Raw genomic sequence first — 27158 nt, forward strand, 5'->3', positions numbered from 1 at the left:
TCTTCAATAAACTCACACCTTTATTCTGAAATAGCCACTAATGTACCAACTTCTTCAAATGCAGCGACATCAGCAGATGCTCCACGTCCATGGACGACAACATATGTGATAGTCCTAACACGATGTTGGATGAACATTAACGAGGGTGTGACACCAATAGCTCCGCCTCATTGCCTTTTAGGTGATGAATGGACCCGCATAACATGTTTGTTCAACCATGCGATGGGAGAAGGACAACAGCGCCTTAAAGAAGATGTTACTAAGTGGACGGAATTAAAGGAAAAAGTCACATAATTCAACCGATGGTATAATTATATTAAAAATATGCCACGTTTTTATGCAAATGATAAAGAACTTTTACAAGTTGTTAAAGAGCATTACATGATGGAGCATGATGGAAGTGAGTTCAAATATGATGATGTTTGGAATGTAGTGAAAAAAACCAGCATTTCATGTAGACTGTAATATTTTATGCGTAATGTTTGCTACTTCTTTATCTTATTATTTGTAAGGGTTGTCTAATCTGTTTCCATGTATTTCTAGTGTTTGTAGTTTAAGGAATCAAGTTTTTGTATTTGTTTCCATGTATTACGCAGACGATGAAAATAACCTAATAAAAACCAATTACATAAAAATAACCTTATACAAAGAAGTACATATAAATAAACTTAAAATAACCAAATACATCTAAATAACATAATAAAAACCAACTACATCAAAATAACGTACTACAAAAACATTAAAAGTACGAGAGATCTTTTATAAGATTCCAATGGGCTTCATACTCGAATTCTGACTCATCGCTAATGGATTTGTATTCCTATTTCGCCGCCTCCAATATCACTTCCTCGTCTTCATTGAGTCGTTCATCATCAATTTTGTTATAAAGATTGTTGAATAACAAAATTTCTATTTTTACTTCATACCGTTTAGCCGTGACAACAACGATGTTACGATAGTTTCCTGCAGCGGTTTGAGGATCAACGTTGTAGGTATAAGTTAAACGGGTTGAAAAACTTGAATCATTCACACCGATGCTCTTGTACACAGTAATATACGCACGTGTTAGACGTACGATCTCCTCAGTTCTCCATGGTCTGGAACCCAAAGTGAGTGAAAATTTGATGGTGTCCAGAAAAGTGAATGAAAGAAAGGGTGAAAATTAGATGAAATCATACACGTCTAAAGTGAATTTATAGTAAAATATTAGTACTGCGAATTGAACACTATTTGATACAGAGTAGACGAAACAGTATTGCGGAATTAATAGTACTTTGCTGTGGAGTTGATGAAATAGTAATGCATATCGAACCAGTGTTGCAGAATTAATAGTACTTTGCTGTGGAATTAAGAGTACTTTGTAGGAATACTAGTTTTTTTTGTCTTATACAAACTTCATAATAAACACATTTTAAAATAAACATCATTCATTCAATTTTCGTAAAGAGTTGCATTTTTTTATAATATGAGTTCATCTTCAAATTTCTATATTTGCATTCGTAGAAGTTTGTGAATTGGAGGTCATTTCTATATTTTTCAATACCGAGGTAAGTTGATACAATATTTAACCGATATGACAATTTATACACTGATCTGTAGAGGTGTACACTGATTCGTAGAGGTGTACATTGATCCGCTGATAACAGTTATGTGGATTCCCAAATAGTTTTGTGGACTGATATTAAACATAAGTTCATTATTTTTATCTTTTTTTGTCAAAATTTTTACATAATAATCATATCATATCTTATATGATTAAAAAAAATAATATTAATAAACGAAAAAACCAAGATCCATAGAGATGTTCCATTTCCTCAGAGGGATTACTCGATCCGCAGAGGGTGCTCTGCGGATCCTATGGTCAGATTCTGAAATCCATTTTTTCATGGTCATTTTTTTCAAAGAACCCGTCTTTTTTGGTCATTTACCGAATTTTCTCTTCAAACTTTCAATAATTATCCTTGATTAAAATGTATGATTGTTCTTTTTCTTTGCATGTAGATCATCCATGTGGTTTATATTTTTTGTTTCGTACAAACATGAAAAGACTAAATTATCCATTATATTTATTTTTTAGTATTTTATTATTTGTTTATTATTTATTAAATTAAAAAATATATTTATACGTAGAAGGGACTCACTCCCATTCCTACCCACCACCACTAACACCGATCACCGACAACCACAATACCACCAAACACCGACGACCACTACCCCATGAGTCACCAACAACCACCACCACACCTGCCACCGAAACATTCTAGAGAAATCTTTAGGGAAACCTGAATCAAATTCACCAACACACCTACTTGAGAAACCTGAAATCAAATCGAAGAAAATTTAGCATTAATCACCACCATCATCATGCACCACCATATCTGTCATCGACAATCATTAATCACCATTGCCAACAATCTACCCTAATGATGCTTAAACATTCACAAAAAACCTAGATCTAGAGAGAGAGGGGGAGGGAGAGATGGAGGAAAAAGCAAATATGCTTCAAAGAGACTGTCAGGTTTTCTAGTGGGTATTTAAGCTCGATTTTTCAAACAAGCAAATATGGAAAGGGTAGAAACGAGGAAGATGAGAGGTTTGGTATATGATTTATTTGAATCATAAGTTTACATATGGGTTCTTTAGCTCCTAATATGCATTTTTTGAAGCCAATAAGATCTCTAATGGAATAGAGGCGATGAATATAATGTACATCTGCCCTAAGGAGATGGCAGGTTGTTTTTTGAAGTAGATGGTGTCGAGAGAGACGACAGGAATAAGAAATAGTTAAAAGTAGTATGCAGGTGGATGTAGGTGGTGATGTTGCGACAGGGTTGGCGATAACTGTGACTATGGCGGCATCTCTGGTGTCAGAAAGAAAAAGATGGATTGATGGTCTTCTTGGAAGAGAAAAGTAGAAAGAGAATAAAGAAGATTATTAGATGTGGAGTAGGCCAAGGTATTTAATATTTATATAAAACATAACATTAATAAATATAATAGTTTTAAAAAAATTAGTAAGGCAAAAATAGTCTTTTTACATGTGATGGGGACGAAAAATGCAACGAAATCTACAACAAGGATGGTCCGAGTGAAAAAAATATATTAGGGACCAAATCTTGGAAGATGGTGCCCATAGTCACAACAAATCGACAATATTATTACAAACACCAATATCTTTTTGTATTACACGTAAGAACAAATATTAGTATAACTGGAAAAAATATTAGATTATAAGGTTCAATTTGTTAATTAATTAATTAAATGAAACATGGAGTTCTGGAATGTTCCAAATAAAAGGATTTGAATATCAGATAATTACCAAAATTAAAGATAATTATACTGAGCCATGATATTTATCTTTTAGGGTTTGACTCTTTGCCCTATAAATAAAGAGGTGTGTAGCTCATCTCACACATTAGAAAAATTAGCCAAAACCCTAAGAAATCCGGTGGTGCTCTTAAGATCCAGAAAAACCCTAAAAGCATCTTCACACAGCATGTAGCTCAACTCACGCACCGCGTAGCCGTGTTCCATATTTAAATCATTCTAGTTTTTAGAGTGCTTTCTGTTTGGGTGTTTTCCGGTCTATTGTTTGCTTCTTCGGTGCAATCACGAAAGAGGAATTTTTTGTTGGATCCTCAAAGTCTGATCAACTGGATAAATCAAAGAAATCGAAGAACACAAGTGTATGTTTTTCTGTCCCTCTTATGGTCCCAAACATTTTCGATTTAAATAATAAATAACATAGTAAACTTCCATATCATCCAAACATTTGTAATAAACCAATGTATCAATTTGTCATAAGTCAGAGTAAAATATCATAACAAAATCCCAATGGTGAGTTCCCCCAAAATACCACATACCAAACATATAGTAGTCCCCGTCCAGTCATCGAGCCCGATCATCGGATCCAGTCGGGTCATCGGGCCCCAGTCGGACATCGAGCTGAGCTCGGAAAGCATATAAACACATACACATGTAATATAAACAACATACAGACAGTCATCGGGCTTCGCCCGACATCGGACCTTAGTCTAATAGCATATAAACATAGGTACATGCAAGAGTCAAAAAGACAGCTAGCATTCTATTAGCGTAACATAAACATGGGCCGACATTGGTGTCTTTGACCCGCTAAAATCGATAAGGAAACTCTTTAACACTCTAAATTTTAAAAAAAAATCGTTTTTAAATCACATAAAACTCAATATCACATTTTCTCAAAACCATAATGTATCAATTGTCAAAAACACACATCAACAAAACAACTGATAATATCCCAAAATCCTCAAACATAATCTCGAACAGGTGTGTACAATCAAGCTGGTGCCTTCCATTGATCCTAAGAAGTATCTAAAATACATAACACACAAAACGGTAAGCACAAAGCTTAGTGAGTTCCCTAAAAAACTACATACACAAATAATAGGCCTATCATGGCTATAGCTCGGCATGGACCCTCTGGTCATGCGTCTCGGTGAGGACCCTCTGGTCTCACGGCTCGGTGTGGACCCTCTGGCCATGTGTCTCAATGAAGACCTTTCAGTCTTACAGCTCGGGTTGGACCCTCTAGTCATGTATCTCAATGAAGACCCTCCGGTCTCACAACTCGTTTTGGACCCTCCGGTCCTAACTCAGTAAGGCACAAAATAATATAGCATATATCATAAAGACAAAATGCATAATATCACATAACTCAGTATATGCACATAGGTCCCTCCGGTCAATAACTCAAATAAGACTGTACGGTCACACAATATTACCACTCAGGTAAGTATAATGAGAAGACTCATCTCGTAAGTAAGCAAGTAGATCTCGTACCCCATGAACAGTCTAGAATCCGCCTACATAATATAATTATCTGTAATAAACAATTTATAATAACCACTCCGAGATGTTAAGCTAACTCCTCCACTAAATCTCAAAAAGGATGAAAAGACCATTTTGCCCCTCCATGGTCTCCAAGGTCCACAGTTGACCAAACCCTAAAAGTCAACGTAAGTCAATGCTCAAGTCAACAATCCATGTTGACTAAACTCTTCGAGTGCATCTATGCGACTCGTCGAGTTCTTTCGTTATCTCTAAAGTATCGGGGAAGTCCAACTCAAGTCGTCGAGTTGTCTCGTCAACTCGTCGAGTTGTCTCGTCAACTCGTCGAGTTGTCTTGTCAACTCGCCGAGTTGTAGTGTGTCCAGTCTGTCGACGAAAACCCTAGCTGACTCGTTGAGTTGGATCATGCACTCTTGAGTCCCTCTAGACCAATTATCTTTCCGACGATTCTAGGCAGAAATAATGTCTCAAACTCTAGATCTAGCCTCCCAAGGATGAAATACCACATACAGCTGCAAGATTTACGTCCTTGCATGGCATCTTGGGCTCGAAATGCCAGAACAAGCTCTATATGGGGTTTAATGCCTAAAAGCTTGCCACTGGCCTGATAAAGCTTGGATCTTTGGGGTCAAGGGACTTCATATTGTCCATATTCGAAGTCTCAACTCCATGGAAAGCTCAAACAACTCCGGAACTCAAAGAATGATGGAAAAGGCCCCAAACTCCCTAGAAAAGAGATCTAACCAAAAAATGAGCAATGTGGTATCTTTTTACCTTCAAACAAAAGCTAGGAATGAATGAACACCGGATCCAAGAGCTCTATCTCATACTAAGCATTTTGCTCCTCAATCTTCCTCCAAAAATGCACTAAAATCTGCAATATTAGCCTCTCTTTCTCTCATACAAGGAAATAGCTCGATTAGGGTTTCTCTCAGAGTGTTAAGATGATAAGGGAGGCGGAAATGAAGGCTTAAGGTCCTTTAAATAGGACACAAACACTGAAAATTAGGGTTTTCTCACTCAGCTCCTACTCGTCGAGTTGGGGTCCTCCAACTCGTCGAGTAGACTCTAAAAATCACGCGATCATTAACTCATCTACTCGGCGAGTTGGGGCATCCAACTCGTCGAGTTGCTCTGACATTATGAATGTAAATTAATTAAACATTATACCTGGGAGTCGGGATGTTACAATTCTCCCCTACTAGAATCAAACTTCTCCCTCGAAGTCATCCTCTAGAAACAACTCTGAGTACTACTCCCGTATCTCGGACTCCGGCTCCTAAGTCCACTTGGATCCCTTCCAATGTTGCCACTGAACCTGAACCAAGGGCACCTCTTTATTTCTCAAGACCTTCACCTTCCTATCCAAGATCGCTATTAGCTTCTCAATGTAATTCAGGCTTTCGTCAACCTGAATGTCCTCCAGAGGGACCATTGCCGTCTCATTGGCTACACATTTCCTCAACTGGGACACATAGAAGGTGTTATGAATCTGGCTCAACTCTGCAGGCAGCTCCAACCGATAAGCTACCTTACCCACTCGAGCGATCACCCTGAAAGGACCAATGTATCAAGGGCCCAGCTTGCCCCGCTTCCTAAATCAGATCATCCCTTTCTATGGGGATACCTTTAGGAGGACAACATATCCGACCTGAAACTCTAACTCCTAACGTCGCCGGTCTGCGTAACTCTTTTAGCGACTCAAGGCTGTCAGTAACCTCTTTCTGACCTGCTAGATCTGCTTTGTCGTCTTGAACACTATCTCCGTGCCCCCCATCACTCGCTGCCCTACCTCTCCCCAACAGATGGGAGTTTGACACCTCCTCCCATGTAAGAGATCAAAGGGAGGCATACCGATACTGGAATGATGGTTACTGTTGTATGAAAACTCATCTAAGGGCAAGTAAGTGTCCCAACTTCCACCGAAGTCCATAACACATGTACGTAGCATGTCCTCGAGTGTCTGAATCGTCCGCTCGCTCTGCCCGTCTGTCTGTGGGTAATATGTGGTACTTAAGTGCAACCGGGTACCCAAATCCTCATGAAATTTCTTCCAGAACCTGAAAGTAAAACACACATATTGATTTGATACTATCGATGTCGGCACCCCATGCCGTGCCACCACTTCTCGAACGTAGATCTCGACTAATTTCTTTGCAAAAGAGCTCTCACTGATAGCCAGAAAGTGAGCACTCTTCGTCAACCGGTCTACAATCACCCATAACGCATTGACACCTCGCATGATCCTCAGTAATTTGGTGATAAAATCCATGGAAATATGTTCCCACTTCTATTGGGGAATCTCTAAAGGCTGCAACGGGCCTTGTGGATGTTGGTGCTCCGCCTGACCTGACGACAGGTCAAGCATCTCTCGACTACCCATGCCACATCCCTCTTCATGTAGGGCCACCAATAATCCCTTTTTAAGTCCAAATAAATCTTGGTGGCTCCCGGATGGATCGAGAATCTCGACTTATGGGCCTCCTCCGTCAAAATACGTCGAGCTCCACCCGTATATGGCACCAATATCCGCGCACAGAAGGTGATAAGCCCCCCGACTATCCGTCCCAAACTTAGAAATCTGCCCGATCACCCGCTCTCTCTTACGGTTCTTTGGTCTCACGGCCACCACCTGGGCGTCTCCGATGGTATCTAAGACTGGAGTCATCACCGTCATCCTCATGCACACATTTCGGATCGGAGCACTCAAAGCTCGATGAATCAGGGCTTCGGTTACCACATTAGCCTTGCCAGGGCGATACAAAATCTCACAATCGTAGTCTTTCACTACATCCAACCATCTCCTCTGTGTCATACTCAGGTTGTGCTGATCCATAAGGTACTTCAGGCTCTTATGGTCTGTGTATATGGTACACCGGGCACCATAAAGGTAGTGATTAGAGGTATTACACTTGTGATACTTGCTCTCAAGCTTCAAAATCTACTATCTATCTATCTATCTATCTATATATATATATATATATATATATATATATATATATATATATATATATATATATATATATATATATATATATATTGAAATAAACGTATGTTTTTATTCATATTTAATAAATTGCTTTCATCAGCTATAGATATTATGATAACAAATTTAATACGGTGACCAAGGATGATTTATTACACTGAACCTTATAAATTCTATCAAAACAAAAGGTTATTCACTTCGATTACATATGTAGTACGTATTACATCCATATCTACTATAATAAATGAAGATAATTTTGTTACATGTCATTCTCTAATAAATTTTGACACATGTCATTTTGTTATATTTTTAAAATAAATAATATCCACATGTCAATTTATGGCTTTTGTTAATTTTTAAAATTAAAAAAACCGCATAATCTTATACGTATATATATGTAAAGTTTCAAATGTAATAAATGTAATAGCAAATTGCAATTAATATATGTTCTTTATTCTTTATTTAAAAATTTTATTTAAAAAAATATTTATTATTTACATTTTAATATTTTATTTTTTTAATCAACCCGTGTAATACACGAGTTTTACACCTAATTATTAATAAAATAGTGTAAGCGACAATTTTATCAGTAACTCACGCAAAATGGATATGTATCGAAAGAAACAAATAAACATTTAAAATGTACGTAAGACGGTTAAAAATTTAGTATAAATAGAATGCAAACGATTCCATTTTCTTTACATAAAAAATCGCAACTCTTTGGAAATTCACCTCACCCCTTGAGGCTGATTATCCAAGTTTCTGACCGCTTTCTAATAGAAGTTTATCATAAAAGCACTCTTAGAAAGTAAGTTCACGCCTCCATTTTAATGTTTTTATCCTTTTTCGGGGGAATATATATATATATATATATATATATATATATATATATATATATATATATATATATATATATATATATATATATATATATATATATAATTTGTTTATATAAATCGTAAATTGTTTTTATCGCTTATATTAGTTAGTTATATAATCGTTATAGCAATTTACTGTTAAAATAGTCGTTTATATAAATTTAGTAAACATTGCCGCTACGCTACTCACATAATATATAATTATATTATGCATTGTCGTAGTCTGCCCACATAATATGAATTATATTATGCATTGTCGTTACTCTACCTACATAATATAAAACTATATAATGCATTGCATTTATTCTATGAATAAATTATTACATACTGCTGTTACTCTACTATTTAAGTTTTACAAAATTATTTAACGATATAATAATAAAAATCTTTTTATAATTATATAACATAAACATGCATGGTTAAAAGACTACAACTTTTAGTACTACCCATTCAAGGGTTTACATGAGACACATTCATCACCTATCTGCAATACCTATAATCGTTAAATCTTACGTGAGCGAGAAAGTTATGTATAGGTCTATACAGGATGACACATCCACCTGCGGTTGCTAGCTAGAACCATCGATGGTCAAGTCACGGATGATAACTGTCTAAACAATACAACGTTCGATGAAGCGTTGTGAGGGGCAACAACTCGTCAGTAGCTCGATTAAGGGAACTCATGTAACATTGATAATCACGCCTAAAATCACATAAAAATATAAGTTTGAAAATACTTATATACAATAAAACAAGTACTTTTGGAAATAAAGTACACATATAATATAAGTTTGAAAATACTTATATACAATAAAAATATCTATAATTTTTCTTTTTGAATAAAAAATATGTTGATACAAATATACAAACCTGTGAACTTACCAACTTTATGTGGACATTTTTAAAATCATATGTATTCTCAGGAAAATAAGAGTCGGTCGTTTCAATCTTTTGAGAAACATTCATGGGATCCTTGAAGCACTCTTTATCTCTATTGTACTTATCTGATTACACACTACTTGTAATTTTTGGTTTCTTATATTCTAAAAACTTATTACCATATGTAATATATTTTGTAATAAAAAAAATAACATTTGTGTTATAATTTTGTATTGTTCAATGTAATCGATAACTGTGAACCATGATGATGTCACATGAACTCGGCATTTCCGTCGTTTGCCGGGGTGTAGGGGCGGATGTACAGCTTTGGAAGGGTATGCAAATGCATACCCTTGATTAGTTATTAGAACTATCATTTTTATTCTAAAAAAATATTTTATATATATATATATATATATATATATATATATATATATATACACACACACACACACACACACACTAGCCGTTTACCCGCGACAAGCGACGGATGCGAATAGTTTTTTCAAAAATTAGTGTAGAGACAATATACTGCTATGTTCGCTCTTATACTTTTTTGGTTTCAAACTTTGACCACAAAATTTTGTATATTTCGCAGGTTTTGTCCCTACACTTTCGTAGTTACACAAGTTCGGTCTCCCCACACCAAGAGATGGTTGCATATATATATTTTTTAGAAATTAGTTTTAAAGACGATTAATTTGACAAATAATGATTAATTTCAGTTCAGCGATTAGTTTGTTTTAGGAAACATAATTAATACACAATCTATTCCAATGATTAACGTATTAGGGTTTAGTGTGTTAGCCAAAGGTAGGTTGTAACGACCCGTCTCTGGTATGTTGTTTCCATGTTATTTATTTAGAAGTTTTCAAGAGGGACTCGGCGAGTCTATAGCCCGACTCGTCGAGTAGAGACGGGATTTCGAGCACGTGTAAGTCGGCGACTCGACGAGTCCATATTCGGGACTCGGCGAGTCCGCCTGCCAGAAAGAAACCCTAAATCCCCGGGTTTGCTCATTATTTAAGCAATGTTATGTGCCCCAAACTCGCCTCCTTCACCCTCAGAGAGCTTGTGAGAAACCCTAAACCATTCCTTGTATGATTAAAGTGTTTTTGTGTGGATTCTTGAAGGATTGAGGAAGAAAAAGAAGAAAGGACCAAAAAGAGGAAGTGTAGAGCAAAGATCCAAGGCCAAAGTCAGAATTCATTGAGGTATGTCTCAGAATTATTCTGTTTTGTGCTTAAAACCTCCATTAGAACACCTCTAAGGCTAGTTTAATGTATTTTCCAAGATTTATAGTTGTATGGATGCCTTTTTGGGTTGAGATATCCCTAGATCTGTTCATTTAGGAGTTTTAGAGCCCCGATCTAGTGCCTTTTCGAAGTTTCTTTGCTTGAGAACCCTAGATCTAGCCTTTATTATGATTTTTGAGCCTTTTAATCTTCATGGGTGCATATGGGCATGTAAAGATAGAATCTTTACGTGTTAATCGAGCTTAGGGAGCCCAGATCTATAAGTTTTATGCGCTGGATTCAAGCAGAATCGAGTTTAGAGTAGCTGCATGCATGCGACTCGACGAGTCGTTCTTCCGACTCGGCGAGTCGAGTCGCGAGTCCCCGATTTTTCCCCTTTTGAGTGATGCCAAGTGGGGACCAGTGAGTAGTAGAGTGGACTCAGTGAGCTGGAGGTCAGACTCAGTAATAGAGGGATTCGACGAGTTGTTCATACAACTCGGCGAGTCTAAGGCAATCTTCTTAGCTCAAGAACAACTCGTTGAGTTGTTCATATGACTCGGCGAGTCGGATGCAGATAGCCTGAGTTCTAGAATCGAAAGGAAACTCGTCGAGTTGATGCCATACTCGACGAGTAGCAGCGAGTAGGGTTGAGAAGTGAGAATAGTGACTCGGCGAGTTGGCGGCCCAACTCGGCGAGTCAGGTCAACTGTAGGTTGACTTTGACCGGGAGAGTTGACTTTGACCAGGGGTAAAAGAGTCATTTTACCCCAATACAGTTATTAGTATTTGATTGAGTGTGTTTATGGAATTGTAGCCGGGGAGATACCGAAGCAGCAACATATAGCTTCGAGAGCCATACACTCAGCAGCCAGTTCACGAGGTGAGTTTCCTACCAGTAGGAACGGGTCTACGGCCACAATGCCGACCCGTTTAGCTAGCAGTTAGTTCCGGACTTCGGTCCGAAGCAGTAGTTCAGGGTGCTTGATGTATTTGTGATTCAGGCATGTCTATGTGTTATGTGTTCCGGACTTCAGTCCGATGTAGTATATGTGTTATACGTGTTTATGTTATGCTATGTTCAGACAGTTCCGGATTTCGGTCCGATGCAGCTAGTTCCGGACTCCGATCCGATGCAGGGGACAAGGTCCCGGTCAGTTCCGGACTTCGGTCCGATGCAGCTAGTTCCGGACTCCGGTCCGATGCAGGGGACAAGGTCCCAGTCAGTTCCGGATTTCGGTACGATGCAGTTAGTTCCGGACTTCGGTCTGATGCAGTGGGCAAGGCCCAGTATGTGCTTTATTTGTTATTGTGTGGTATGTGGTAGTTTGGGGGAGCTCACTAAGCTTCGTGCTTACAGTTTCAGTTTTGGTTTCAGGTACTTCCGCAAGTAAAGGGAAGAGCTCGGGATGATGGCATCGCACACACCACAACTTTAGTTTTTGTCTTGGAAGTTGATTCAGTTCCTTAGATATGTTTTGATATGGTTGTGACACTGTTTTTCTCACAATATTTTATTATGGTTTTGAGATACGCAACGTATGGTTTTATTATGTGATACTCAGTTTTATGATCTTTGTTATATTAAAAATGAAATTTTCGGGTCGTATTTTTGGGATGTTTCAAGTTGGTATCAGAGCCTTGGTTTGAGGGATTCAGATACACTTCCGGGTGTATCTGAACTCAAACTAAGGGAAAGATAAAAAGATTTTCAAAAGGAAAAATGTTTTCAAAAGAAATTTTGAAAGAAAATAATTTTTAAACAAGATAAGGGTGTGGTGCATGCGATCAGCCATGTTATGATTGTTAGTTTCAGTAGAACAACATGCTAGAATAGGACAAAGGATCTAGGAGGATGCCTTATGTGCATGCTATATGTGTTTCAGTTTTACAAGATTTGCATGCTAGTATTGAGTAGACAATAGTAGGATAGTCTGTTTAGGTTATGCCTGATAGTATGAGCTTAGGATTGTATGCTAGTACAGTTTCTCGTTATGAGAATAGATTTGCTTGAGTAGTTTCCTGTGTCCGAATGCTGCTTGCTTTGTGCTTTGTAGGACTCTTGGTGATGGGAGTTAGCAGTTAGCTGAATACGTCACATCACATGTGATCAGGCTTGAATAATCTCAGAGTGTTTGATTTAGCCCTATTGCGCAGCTCTTGTTTGAGTCTAACCGCTGTAGGGACGAGTCTTTTACTCGAAGGATTATCTGAGCCTCATCACGTGTGATGGTATTCAGGTGATGGCTAATTAGCATTACAAGGAGGCCTTCGGTAGCTGAGGACTGGTTTGAGTGGAGTCAGAGATTTCCCTAGGGCAAGCCTAGGATGAGAGTAGCAGAGATCGGTAGTAGTAGAAGTGACTTGGTGGAGTCAAGGCAGTTCTTGAGGAAAGTACGGATAGATGTGGAATGTAGTATGGGCCCGTACTACTGAAAGCAGAGGATCCGTACTCGAATCAAGGAAGACTGAGACAAGACCAGGAAGCTAGTAGTAGTATCAATGATCCCTTGAGATATTTCAGTTTTCTAATGATTGCCATGATGTGTTTCAGAATGGTGGTTTTGCGTTCGAGGCTAGCAGACGGCAGTGCAGGTGCCGGGGAGGGATCAGGATCAGGCTCGGGGGCCGAGCGTATGGATGAGCAAACCAGAGAGTTTCTTTCTTCAGAGATTACTCGTATTATACTGGAGCAGACTCCTATGATCTTCGGTTCGATCAAGGAGGGTATCCTAGAGCTGATGGCTGAGAGGTTGGGCACCTTCCGTGCCGAGGTGGCGGCCATGATGGGGTCGCGCACACTTACGTTCAGGGAGTTCAGGGCATGTGGAGCTCCAGATTACCACGGGGCGTGGGACCCCATAGCGAGTACTAGATGGTTGGCGGATGTGGCCAACGCTTTCCGCACGAGCAGGTGTCCCGATGGGGACAAGGTTAGATTGGCGTCTTGTCTTCTGAAGGACAGGGCACGGGATTGGTGGGAAGAGGTCGGACATACCATTGGAGATGATGCAGCGCTAGATGCCATGACCTGGGCTGATTTCTCTACCAGGTTCAAGGCGGAGATTGCACCGGTTATTGAGGTGCAGCAGTTAGCCAGAGAGTTTCAGGACCTCACCCAGACTACAGAGACCGTGGCGGAGATCATCTCCAAGTTTAAGGAGAGGGCTCTTCTCGTTCCTCAATATGCAGCCGATGAGGAAATGAAGAAGGCCCGTTATCATGAGATGTTGCGGAGCGATATCCACCAGTTTGTGAGCCGGTCCAGCTGTAAAACGCTGGATGACATGATTGCTAGGGCTCGGGAGAGGGAGATTGACCTTGAGATGGAGAAGAAGAGGAAACCGGAGGCGGTTTCGGGTACAGGTAGTTCGGGCAAAAATCCCAAGGTTTCAGATCACATATCCAGGAGTCAGCAGAGCCACGGTCGATGTGGCAAGTGTGGGAGATTGCATGATGGGGTATGCAAGGCAGGGAGTTCCGGCTGCTACAAGTGCGGTCGGACCGGGCATTTGAGCAGGGATTGTACGGCCCCTGTTACCGCCATTGCAGCATCAGATCTGATTTGCTTTCAGTGCAATCAGAGGGGACATAAAAAGTCCCAGTGTCCGAGTTTAGATGCAGCATGGAAGGTGGCTGCACCTGCCCCTGCTACTTTAAGGATTACAGATGGCCGGCAGGGCGGAGCCGAGGCGCCAGTGGCGAAGAGTAGAGCTTTTCAGATGACAGCAGAGGAGGCACGAGCGACTCCTGATGTGGTGACGGGTATGTATCTTCCCTTCATCTCTATATTATTATTGATTATTTCTTATGGTTATATGTTTTGTATAGGGTCGTTCTCTGTGAACGACATTTCTGCTACAATATTATTTGATTCGGGGGCTACCCGATCGTTTGTATCGCTAGCGCTTAGCAAGAGATTTAGTAGAGCTCCAGGGGAGCTGGATTGTCCACTAGAGGTCGAGATAGCAGATGACAGGACCGTGAGGGTCGCCAGAGTGCATAGAGGATGTTCTCTTCAGTTGTTTGACGAGCAGTTTCCGGTGGACTTGGTCCCTATTCCCCTGCAAGGGAATAAGGTTATAGTGGGCATGGATTGGTTGAGTACCAATGGGGCGGTGATTGATTGCGAGCTGCAGCTAGTGAGGGTTCGCACTACCAGTGGGGGAGAGTTAGTGATTCAGGGCGAGAGGCCACAACGCGGACCAACTCTTTGTTCAGCCGCGAGAGCGAGGCACTATTTTCAGCAGGGTTGCGCCGAATATATAGCTTATGTTTTGGATGCCCGGGAGAAGGGTAAGGTGGCAGTAGATGATGTTCCGGTAGTGCGAGACTACCCTGATGTATTCCCAGAGGATTTGCCTGGAATACCTCCAGAGAGACAGGTCGAGTTCGGGATTGATCTGATTCCGGGTGCGGTGTCGATAGCTAAGGCACCGTATTGGTTAGCTCCCCCTGAGGTGCAGGAGTTGTCTACGCAGTTGCAGGGGCTGCTAGACAAAGGTTTCATCATACCGAGTAGTTCGCCTTGGGGAGCTCCGATTTTGTTTGTGAAGAAAAAGGACGGGTCGCACCGTATGTGTATAGATTACCGGGAGTTGAATAAGGTAACGGTGAAGAACCGTTACCCACTCCCGAGGATAGATGATTTGTTTGACCAACTTTAGGGAGAGTCTTGGTTTTCTAAGATCGATTTACGTTCCGCGTATCATCAGATGCGAGTCAGAAATGAGGATGTGCAGAAGACTGCTTTCAGGACCAGGTATGGTCATTATGAGTTTGTGGTGATGCCATTTGGGCTCACCAACGCTCCAGCCGCATTCATGGACCTCATGAATCGTGTGTGTAGGCCGATGCTGGACCGGTCTGTGATAGTATTCATAGATGATATCTTGGTGTATTCCAAGACGCAGGAGCAACACGAGGAGCACCTGAGGGAGGTGCTAGAAGTTTTGAGGAAGGAGAGACTTTTCGCAAAGTTCTCTAAGTGCGAGTTCTGGTTGCGCGAGGTGCAGTTCCTTGGTCACCTCGTCAACCAGAAGGGTATTTTAGTAGATCTGGCCAAGATAGAGGCCGTGATGCAGTGGGAGGTCCCGAAGTCTCCATCCGAGATTCGGAGCTTCCTAGGGTTGGTAGGGTATTACCGGAGATTCATTCAGGATTTCTCCAAGATAGCAGTGTCGCTCACCCGACTGACCAAGAAGTCGGTGGTGTTTCGTTGGGGGCCTGAGCAGCAGGCAACATTTGAGACCCTTAGGCAGAGGTTGTGCGAGGCTCCGATCCTTATCCTGCCGGAGGGAGTAGAGGATTTTGTAGTCTACTGTGATGCCTCAATCACAGGTATGGGAACAGTATTGATGCAGCGAGGCCATGTGATAGCTTACGCCTCGAGACAGTTGAAGCCTCACGAGGCTAACTATCCTACCCATGATTTAGAGCTGGGGGCGGTTGTGTTTGCCCTCAAGATTTGGAGACATTACCTTTATGGGGTCCGTTGTACCATCTACACGGATCACAAGAGTTTGAGGTACCTTATGGATCAGCCGAATCTAAACATGAGACAGAGGAGGTGGTTGGATGTGCTGAAGGATTATGATTGTGAAATCCTTTACCATCCAGGGAAGGCCAACGTAGTGGCCGACGCCCTAAGCCGCAAGGTGAGAGCAGCCCCTATCAGATACTTATGTCTGAGGATGACAGTGATTACTCCGTTGTTGGAACGGATCAGGGAGGCTCAGGTTGAGGGCCTCAAGGAGGAGAGGCAGAAGTGTGAGTGGATAGTGGGCGAGTAGCTTCATTTGATTATGATAGTCGGGGGTTGTTGACCCTTCATGGGAGAGTGTGGGTACCGTACTGGGGCGGAGTACGGCAGGTGTTGATGGACGAGGCTCATAAGTCTCGATTTTCTATCCACCCAGGGGCGACGAAGATGTATAGAGATCTTCGACCCGATTACTGGTGGCCCTGCATGAAGCGGGATGTCGCCTGGTATGTAGAGAGGTGCCTGACCTGCAGGAAGGTCAAGGCAGAACACTAGAGGTCTCACGGCAAGATGCAGCCGTTAGACACTCCCGTGTGGAAATGGGAGGACATCACCATGTATTTTATCACCAAGCTTCCCAGGACCGCACGTGGGGTAGATTCGATTTGGGTAATAGTGGATCGGTTGACGAAGAGTGCTCATTTCATACCGATCCAGGAGAGCATATCGGCGGAAAAGTTAGCCGATATCTATGTGCGGGAGGTAGTGGCACGTCATGGAGTGCCGGTATCGGTGGTGTCAGACCGAGACGTCTGTTTTACATCCAGATTCTGGAAGCGGTTTCACGACGAGATGGATACTTGTCTCCATTTCAGCACCGCTTTCCACCCTCAGACGGACGGGCAGAGCAAGAGGACAATTCAGAATCTCGAGGACATGCTCCGGGCATGTGTCCTAGACTTCGGTGGCAGTTGGGATACGTATCTTCTGTTAGCGGAATTTTCGTATAACAACAATTATCATGCAAGCATTGATCGAACTCCCTTTGAGATGCTTTCTAGGAGGAAGTGCAGGACCCCGATTTGTTGGGGCGAGGTCGGTCAGCGAGTCATTGGGAGCACAAAGGTGGTGCTCAAGACGACCGAGTTGATTCAGCAGGTTCGTAGTAGACTGCAGACTGCGCAGAGTCGGCAGAAGAGCTACGCCGACAGGAGGCGTTCAGACTTGGAGTTCCAGGTGGGCGATATGGTCCTTCTGAAGGTCTCACCTTGGAAGGGTGTCATCAGGTTTCGGAAGAGGGGCAAGCTGGGCCCCAGGTTCATTGGTCCTTTCAGGGTTTTGGCCCGTGTGGGTCGGGTTGCTTATCGGTTGGATCTTCCAGCAGAGCTTAGCCAGATCCACAACACTTTCCATGTGTCTCAGTTGAGGAAGTGTTTGGTGGATGAGTCAGCAGTTGTTCCCTTAGAAGATATTCAGGTTGATAGCAGCCTGAATTATATTGAGAGGCCGGTCGCGATTCTGGACCGGAAGACAAAGACCTTGAGGAACAAGGTAATTCAGTTAGTGAAGGTGCAGTGGCAACATCGGAAGGGGTCTGAGTGGACGTGGGAGGCTGAGGAAGAGATGAGAGAGCACTACACGGAGTTATTTGCAGATTCAGCCGTAGCAGACTTCGAGGACGAAGTCTGAGTCAAGTGGGGGAGAATTGTAACGACCCGTCTCTGGTATGTTGTTTCCATGTTATTTATTTAGAAGTTTTCAAGAGGGTCTCGACGAGTCTATAGCCCGACTCGTCGAGTAGAGACGGGATTTCGAGCACGTGTAAGTCGGCGAATCGACGAGTCCATATTCGGGACTCGACGAGTCCGCCTGCCAGGAAGAAACCCTAAATTCCCGGGTTTGCTCACTATTTAAGCAATGTTATGTGCCCCAAACTCGCCTCCTTCACCCTCAGAGAGCTTGTGAGAAACCCTAAACCATTCCTTGTATGATTAAAGTGTTTTTGTGTGGATTCTTGAAGGATTGAGGAAGAAAAAGAAGAAAGGACCAAAAAGAGGAAGTGTAGAGCAAAGATCCAAGGCCAAAGTCAGAATTCATTGAGGTATGTCTCGGAATTATTCTGTTTTGTGCTTAAAACCTCCATTAGAACACCTCTAAGGCTAGTTTAATGTATTTTCCAAGCTTTATAGTTGTATGGATGCCTTGTTGGGTCGAGATATCCCTAGATCTGTTCATTTAGGAGTTTTAGAGCCCTGATCTAGTGCCTTTTTGAAGTTTCTTTGCTTGAGAACCCTAGATCTAGCCTTTATTATGCTTTTTGAGCCTTTTAATCTTCATGGGTGCATATGGGCACGTAAAGATAGAATCTTTACGTGTTAATCGAGCTTAGGGAGCCCAGATCTATAAGTTTTATGCGCTGGATTCAAGCAGAATCGAGTTTAGAGTAGCTGCATGCATGCGACTCGGCGAGTCGTTCTTCCGACTCGGCGAGTCGAGTCGCGAGTCCCTGATTTTTTCCCCTTTTGAGTGATGCCAAGTGGGGACCAGTGAGTAGTAGAGTGGACTCAGTGAGCTGGAGGTCAGACTCAGTAATGGAGGGACTCGACGAGTTGTTCATACAACTCGGCGATTCCAAGGCAATCTTCTTAGCTCAAGAACAACTCGTCGAGTTGTTCATACGACTCGACGAGTCGGATGCAGATAGCCTGAGTTCTAGAATCGAAAGGAAACTCGTCGAGTTGATGCCATACTCGACGAGTAGCAGCGAGTAGGGTTGAGAAGTGAGAATAGTGACTCGGCGAGTTGGCGGCCCAACTCGGCGAGTCAGGTCAACTGTAGGTTGACTTTGATCGGGAGAGTTGACTTTGACCAGGGGTAAAAGAGTCATTTTACCCCAATACAATTATTAGTATTTGATTGAGTGTGTTTATGGAATTGTAGCCGGGGAGATACCGGAGCAGCAACAGATAGCTTCGAGAGCCATACACTCAGCAGCCAGTTCACGAGGTGAGTTTCCTACCAGTAGGAACGGGTCTACAGCCACAATGCCGGCCCGTTTAGCTAGCAGTTAGTTCCGGACTTCGGTCCGAAGCAGTAGTTCAGGGTGCTTGATGTCTTTGTGATTCAAGCATGTCTATGTGTTATGTGTTCCGGACTTCAGTCTAATGTAGTATATGTGTTATACGTGTTTATGTTATGCTATGTTCAGACAGTTCCGGATTTCGGTCCGATGCAGCTAGTTCCGGACTCCGATCCGATGCAGGGGACAAGGTCCCAGTCAGTTTCGGACTTCGGTCCGATGCAGCTAGTTCCGGACTCCGGTCCGATGCAGGGGACAAGGTCCCAGTCAGTTCCGGATTTCGGTCCGATGCAGTCAGTTCCGGGCTTCGGTCCGATGCAGTTAGTTCCGGACTTCGGTCCGATGCAGTGGGCAAGGCCCAGTATGTGCTTTATTTGTTATTGTGTGGTATGTGGTAGTTTGGGGGAGCTCACTAATATTCGTGCTTACAGTTTCAGTTTTGGTTTCAGGTACTTCCGCAAGTAAAGGGAAGAGCTCGGGATGATGGCATCGCACACACCACAACTTCAGTTTTTGTCCTGGGAGTTGATTCAGTTCCTTAGATATGTTTTGATACAGTTGTGACACAGTTTTTCTCACAGTATTTTATTATGGTTTTGAGATACGCAACGTATGGTTTTATTATGTGATACTCAGTTTTATGATCTTTGTTATATTAAAAATGAAATTTTCGGGTCGTATTTTTGGGATGTTTCATAGGTGATGCAACATATAAAAACTTTGTTGTTTTCGGTTTAAAATTGAAATATATAGTTGTTTTTGGTTAATTATAAAAGTTGGTTAACCAATAGCTTATGTTTTTTTCAAAAAAAAATATCCTAAAATTCGAAAAATGACAACTTTTCTTTATTAGTTTGTTATCAAGCCATCAAATACGAAAAAATAATATTAGTGTTCATGTCAAAACTACAAATGAAAATCTTTTAAAATTTTGTTTCTTTAACACTTTCCATGATGAAAATCCTTCCAAAATAAATAGTGCATATATAATAACATGTATACCAACAAAGTAAAACAACACTAAAACTTTAAAAAAATGTAATATTTCACATTAAAATGTCAAAAGTTCTTAAATTTGTGACTATATATGATTTCTTTTTGTTGAATGTTGTTCTAGATAAAAATTCATATTAAATTGATGCATGCATCATCGAAAAACAGTTAAATTGACTATTGTCTGTCAAAATGATAGATTATCATAGTTTTAATAGTGTTTCATATACATAAAAAATGCCTAAACTTATACATAATCCATAATTCTTTACTACAAAATCATTATCATTTTTACTCTAAGTAACTTGCATTTGGTTGGTTTAAAATCTTTTTTTTGCTAAAACTTAAAAATCATATATTTATTTTTATCACGAAACTTTTAAAGTTAATTAAGTTAAAGGAGATAAGTATACAAAAGTATACGTCGACAACATTAAAATTTTTAACTTATTTAACTTTGTTTGTTTACAACATACATTTTAGATTATTTTAGTTTGTGACATGGAAAAGTTGAAAGTGCTAAATTGATTTTAGACTCGTACTTAATTCCTTTCACAAAAATGTTAAAATTATAGAAATTTACCAAGTGCACATCACATTAACTCAAAATATTTTTGTTCATATCTTTTGTCTTCTTTTCTATTATAGATTTCTTTTACACATATTTTTCCACCGAATACTATTTAGCACACGTTTGAAAGACCAAATTCTTTACCAATTTTTTATTTACAAAATTGCCCCTTAACATACAATGAAGATTAATAATTTGAAACTCTAAAATGTATAAACTGACCATTACAAAATTCCACAAAATACAATTGGAAAAACAAAAATCAATATATGAATAGTTAGCTAATAATGACTGCTTCTATAAGTTATATTTTCCACAACAAATTAAATAACATATTTAAAATAGAACAAAAGGTAACCATCGTTTGAATGTAAAAATTGGAGGAAAAAAAATACATTTTCAGAATATTATAAACCTTATTAAGACATTTTTATTAAAAAAATCTTACTAACCAGTAGGATCTGAAAGTCAAGAGACAACGAAACTTTGACTACATCAAAGGCTAACCGCGAGTTGAATTAACTACACCTTCAACCCCTCATCCTTCGATTTGCGGCTTTGTTTCCAGCAACATGGCTACTGTAACTTAGGTGATGGACATAACCACTTCCTTTTAAGCCCGAAAAGGTTAGCACCAGGTACCTCTCCTTGTAATCCCCTACTCTCATCTTTTATGCAATTGTGTGTTCGTTGCCAAATCAAATACGACAATTAGTTTCTTGGGTATTGTACCAAGTAAATTACATATTATAATAATGATAAAGAAAGTAAATATGTTGTGTGTAAATATAGATGTTTAGATGTGCTTGCCAATTCTCTTTTCTATGCTAAAACAAGTGGCATATATTATATAAAATTAATTTCTTTATAGGTAGAAAAGTTTACACATACAATCTTATAATAGAATATTAAAGTATAATTTATTTTTTCAACTTTTTTAATCTTGGTTGGTAATTATGATTATAGATTTTACTGTTTTTCTATTTCCATATTATTAATCGTAATAGTCTTTTTAGGTTAAATTTATTTTTGACGATAAAATGAATGAAGATGAAAACGAGTGATCAAAGCACAAGAAGAAACATGGGACATTAGATTGGTTTGTTAATGCTCAAAAGAAAACAAAAACTCAAGATGATTCTTCCTCGACGCCCAATAATATCACACATGGTAGCACCAAAGTTCCATCTTGGGAGAGAAAAAGACAATTTAATGTAAATACGCTTCCACATGATCCAGGTTTGAGAAAGAATATCCTTGATTATCATCCCAATCCCAAGATGCAATAAGGAGAAAATATATGCAAAGAGGCCCTTGCCAACCTCGTAGTCATCAATTTCCTCAAACAGACTTTGGAGGCTATATGCATCGCTTTATTCCTAGTTTGTTTGATAAACATTAATGGATTGAATATAGTTTGATAAAGATGCGACTTTTTTTTGTATGCTACTTATTCAGGGATAAGGATGAACCCAGTGGAAAAGGTAGAGATGCTTTTGTTACGAATGGCTTTAAAAGATGGAATATACCAAATAGGTTTGATAGACATGAGGGAGTTGTTAATAGTATCCATAATCGAGCTAGAGAAAAGTTTGATATGCTTACCAAACCCAAAAAGTCAATACAAAGTGCTTTTGAGCATCAATCTACAAAAGCTCAAAAAGAATACCACACTCGTTTGCTTGCTTGTGCAAAAAGATATCATACACGTTTGTGCAAAAGAAGCAACTAAATCCATTATTAAAGAACTTGGTGAAGATTAATTTGCAATATTAGCAGATGAATCGGCTGATATTACTCATAACGAGCAAATGTCTTTGTGCTTGCGATATGTAGATAAGAAAGGAGACATAGTTGAAAGGTTTCTCAGTGTTGTACATGTCGTTGATACCATAACTTTAGCTCTTAAAAAGGCAATTTATTCTTTGCTTGCAGAGTATTCATTAAGTCCTTCTAAAATCCGAGGTCAAGGATATGATGGAGCTAGTAATATGAAGGGTGAAAGTAATGGCCTTAAAACTCTAATCTTAAAAGAAACCACATCTGCATACTATGTTCACTGTTTTGCACATCAATTTCAACTAACACTAGTTGTAGTTTCAAAAAAGAGCATAGATTGTGGTTGGCTCTTTGAGATACATACAAACTTATTGAATGCCATTGGAGTTTCTTGTAAGAGAAAAGAAATGTTGCGAGAAGCTCAAGCTCAAAAGGTTTCACAAGAATTTGATGCTGATCAACTTGAAAGTGGCAAAGGATTGAATCAAGAACTTAGTTTGGGAAGGTCGGGTGATACTAGTAGTAGATCCCACTGTAAACTGATTGTGAATGTTATTTCCTTATATCCTGTGATACGCGAGGTTCTTGATAAGATAGGAGATGTATCTTCAAGTTCGGACGATCGACTAAAAGCGGATGTTGTTGCTTATTCACTTGAGTCTTTTGATTTTATATTTATGATACATTTGATGAAGACTATTTTTGATGTGGAAAATGATTTGAACAATGCTTTACAAAGAAAAGTTCAAGACATAGTTAATGCCATGTCATTGGTTACATTGACCAGGCGACGGCTATAAGAAGTAGGAGATAATGGTTGGGAACCTCTCTTAAGTTCAGTCATAACGTTTTGTGAAAAAAATTGCATTGAAGCTCCTAATATGGAAGATGTATATATTCCGACAGGTAGAAAAAAACTTGGTAAACTACACACCACAAATCTTCATCATTTTTGAGTTGAAGTCTTTGTTGCAATCATTGATTTGCAACTTCAAGAGTTGAAGAACCGATTTGACGAGGTTAGTATGGATCTACTTGTTTATATGGCTAGTTTGAGCCCTATTGATGATTTTAAATCTTTTGATAAAGAAAAAATTATTACACTTGCAAAACTTTATCCTAGTGAGTTTTCAAGTGTTGAATTAGTTCGTCTTGGTGATCAGCTTGATAACTACATCTACGATATGAAAAAAGACGACAGATTTCAAGGATTGAAGGATCTTAAATAGATCTCTAAGGAGATGGTGAGATCAAATAAAGATCAAGTTTTTGATCATGCCTATTTACTTATTAAGTTGGTGTTAATTCTCCCAGTGGCGACAACTACGGTAGAAAGAGCATTTTCGACAATGACTTTTGTGAAGAACAAGCTACGTAACAGTACGGGCGATCAATTATTAAATGACTGTTTGGTAACTTATATAGAGAAAGATATATTTTCAAAAGTTAGCGATGAATTTATTGTTAATCATTACCAGAATATAAGCAATAGACGACAACACTTGTAAATTTTTGTTTCGATATTAAATAATTTTTAGGCTTTTTTTTAATTATTAATAAAAATTTACTACTTGCATACACTATTTGTTTTTTCTAAATCCGCCACTGCGGGGGTGTGACAAATTGGTATCAGAGCTATTGGCTATAGCGAACTAGTATTTTCTTAGGAAATTACGACTATAGTTTTAGACTGATAATATGTTATTATATATATATATATATATATATATATATATATATATATATATATATATATATATATATATATATATTGTTCAAGTTTTAAATTTATAAAACTGAATTTATCGCAACCAGACTAACACACACACTAGGCAGTAGACCTAATCGTGTAATAGTATAATTGTGGTAAGAACAAGTGTCGAACACTAGGGGAACAACGGTGAATTAATTTGGAGTTTTTGATTATAGGTTACACTAAACACACGAAAGCAATAAAGAAATGTTTTATTAATTACTTTGAATACCACTTAACATCAAATATCAATAAACTGACTGGAAGACAAATTTCTTTAGGTACTTTGGTTTAGATAAATTTCATCTCAAATTAATGGTTAACTACTAGTACCATGATATTTATTCATTATTCACCGATTCTTAATATGACTAGTGTCATGGTCACAACAAATAATCCTTTGGTTTCAACACAACTAATAATTCATTGGTCATGTGAACAAACAATCATGCAAATCAGTATTCAGTTCGTATTAAGCAAGATTTGATCTTATTTAACCCTAATGGTAATAAGAGTTAAATCATGCAGAGAATGGTTATTCTACTCATGAACACACATTAAAGGTCATTACTTTATCTCATAACCCTAGGTTTTGGTCAAAACTCTAGTCATAATCACCAATGGTTACTAGACAACTATGATTCAAATTAACACAACTAGATAGGCCTCTGAATTTTATTAATTCAACAATAGGAAAAAAACAATCTTTAACACATATGGATCTTCAATCAAACTTGACAAAATAAATTAAATAAGAATAATCAATTCAAATAACAATTAAACCATAACTTCAAAGATTCATTCAATCATAAACATAAAGTAGAAGGTTTTAACACCTAAATAAGAGAGTAAAAACATAATGGCATTAGAATGGAAGCTACCATGGTAACAATAACAAGCCACATGATTACCGACATGAATCCCCTCTATAATAACGACAACATACTTTCTCAGTTGGGATACATGGAAAGTGTTATGAATATGGCTCAACTCCTCTGGTAACTTTAACCGATAAGCTACCTTGCCCACCCGGGCAATCACCCTGAACGAACCATTGAATCTAAGGCCCAGCTTACCGCACTTCCTAAATCAGATCACTCATTTCCAAGGAGATACCTTCAGGATAACAAAACCACTGACCTGGAACTCTAGCTCGGAATGCCTTCGATCTGCGTAACTCTATTGGCGACTCTGGGCCGTCATCAACCTCTGTCTAACCTACATAATTTGCTCTGTCGTCTTGAGCACTATCTCAGTGATCCCCATCACTCTCTGCCTGACCTCCACCCAATAGATAGGATTCCGACATCTCGTCCCATATAAGAGCTCGAAGGGAGGCATCCCAATGCTAGAGTGGTGGCTGTTGTTGTATGAAAACTCAGCCAAGGGAAGATAGGAATCCGAACTCCCACCAAAGTCCATAACACAAGTGCGTAGCATAGCCTCGAGAGTCTGAATTGTTCGATCACTCCGCCCGTCTGTTTGCAGATAATATGCGGTGCTGAAGTGTAGCCGGGTACCCAACTCCTCATGAAATTTCTTCTAGAACCTGGAAGTAATGCGCACATCACGATCTGACTCTATCAATGTCGGCACTTCATGCCGAGCCACCACCTCTCAAACGTAGACCTCAGTCAGTTTCTCTACATAAGAGTTCTCACTTATAGCCAAAAAGTGAGCACTCTTTGTTAATCGGTCTATAATCACCGAAATCGTGTCAACACCCCTCACAGTCCTTGGCAACTTTGTAATAAAATCCATGGTGATATGTTCCCAAATCCACAGGGGAATCTCTAGAGGATGCAATTGGCCATGAGGACGTTGGTGCTCTGCCTTGACCTTGTGACAGGTTAAACATCTCTCAAAAACCCATGCTACATCTCTCTTCATATAGGGCCACCAATAATCCTTTTACAAATCCAAATACATCTTAGTAACTCTGGGATGCATGAAAAACCTTGACTTATGGGCCTCCTCCATTAAAATTCGTCGGGCTCCGCTCGTATATGGCACCCATATCCGCCCATGAAAGGTCATAAGCCCCCGACTATCTGTCTCAAACTCCAAAATCTGCCCGATCACTTGATCTCTCTTGCAGATCTCTGGTCTAATGACCACCGCTTAGGCCTCTCGGATGATATCTAAGATTGGAGTCATCACCATCATGCACATACATACATTTCGAATCGGAGCACTCGCTGCTCTATGACTCAGGGCATCAGATATCACATTAGCTTTTCCTAGATGATACAAGATCTTACAATTTTAGTCCTTCACTACATCTAACCATCTCCTTTGTCTCATATTCAGGTTGGGTTGATCCATAAGATACCTCAGGATCTTATGGTCCGTGTATATGGTACTTCGGACACCATAGAGATAGTGGCGCCAAATCTTGAGGGCGAATACCACCGCCCCCGACTCCTAATCATGGGTAGGATATCTCGTCTCGTGAGACTTCAGTTGCCTCGACGCATACACTATAACATGCCCTCTGCATCAACACAACACCCAATCTCGCTATAGATGCATCGCAGTAGACTATGAAGTCCTCCACTCCTTCCGGGAGGGCTAGTACTGGAGCCTCGCACAATCTTTGGCGAAGAGTCTCGAATGATGCCTGCTGCTCAGGCCCCTAAGTGAAAACAACTCCCTTCCTGGTCAATTTGGTGAGAGGGACAACAATCTTGGAG

General features: G+C 39.8%; 1 protein-coding gene across 1 annotated transcript; it reads left to right on the forward strand.

Annotated features, from left to right (window-relative positions):
* Positions 1-324: 324 nt before the first annotated feature.
* Positions 325-23512, forward strand: LOC145049621 (uncharacterized). Its single transcript, XM_078998005.1, has 3 exons — positions 325-461; positions 22392-22642; positions 22710-23512. Exons 1-3 carry the CDS (start codon positions 325-327, stop codon positions 23510-23512), a joined length of 1191 nt encoding a protein of 396 aa, XP_078854131.1.
* The last annotated feature ends 3646 nt before the right edge of the window (positions 23513-27158 follow it).

The sequence above is a fragment of the Lactuca serriola genome, chromosome 5 (assembly GCF_051521515.1).
Source record: "Lactuca serriola cultivar US96UC23 chromosome 5, Lser_US96UC23_V15, whole genome shotgun sequence".
In the NCBI taxonomy this organism is placed as follows: domain Eukaryota; kingdom Viridiplantae; phylum Streptophyta; class Magnoliopsida; order Asterales; family Asteraceae; genus Lactuca; species Lactuca serriola.

Bases quoted from the DNA above. Each gene is read 5' to 3' on its own strand.
- LOC145049621 (XM_078998005.1), top strand. From the start codon at position 325: ATGCCACGTTTTTATGCAAATGATAAAGAACTTTTACAAGTTGTTAAA. The intron at 462-22,391 runs GTAATATTTTAT...CTACTTATTCAG, and splicing joins ACCAGCATTTCATGTAGACT to GGATAAGGATGAACCCAGTG. The intron at 22,643-22,709 runs GTTTGTGCAAAA...TTGCAATATTAG, and splicing joins TGCAAAAAGATATCATACAC to CAGATGAATCGGCTGATATT.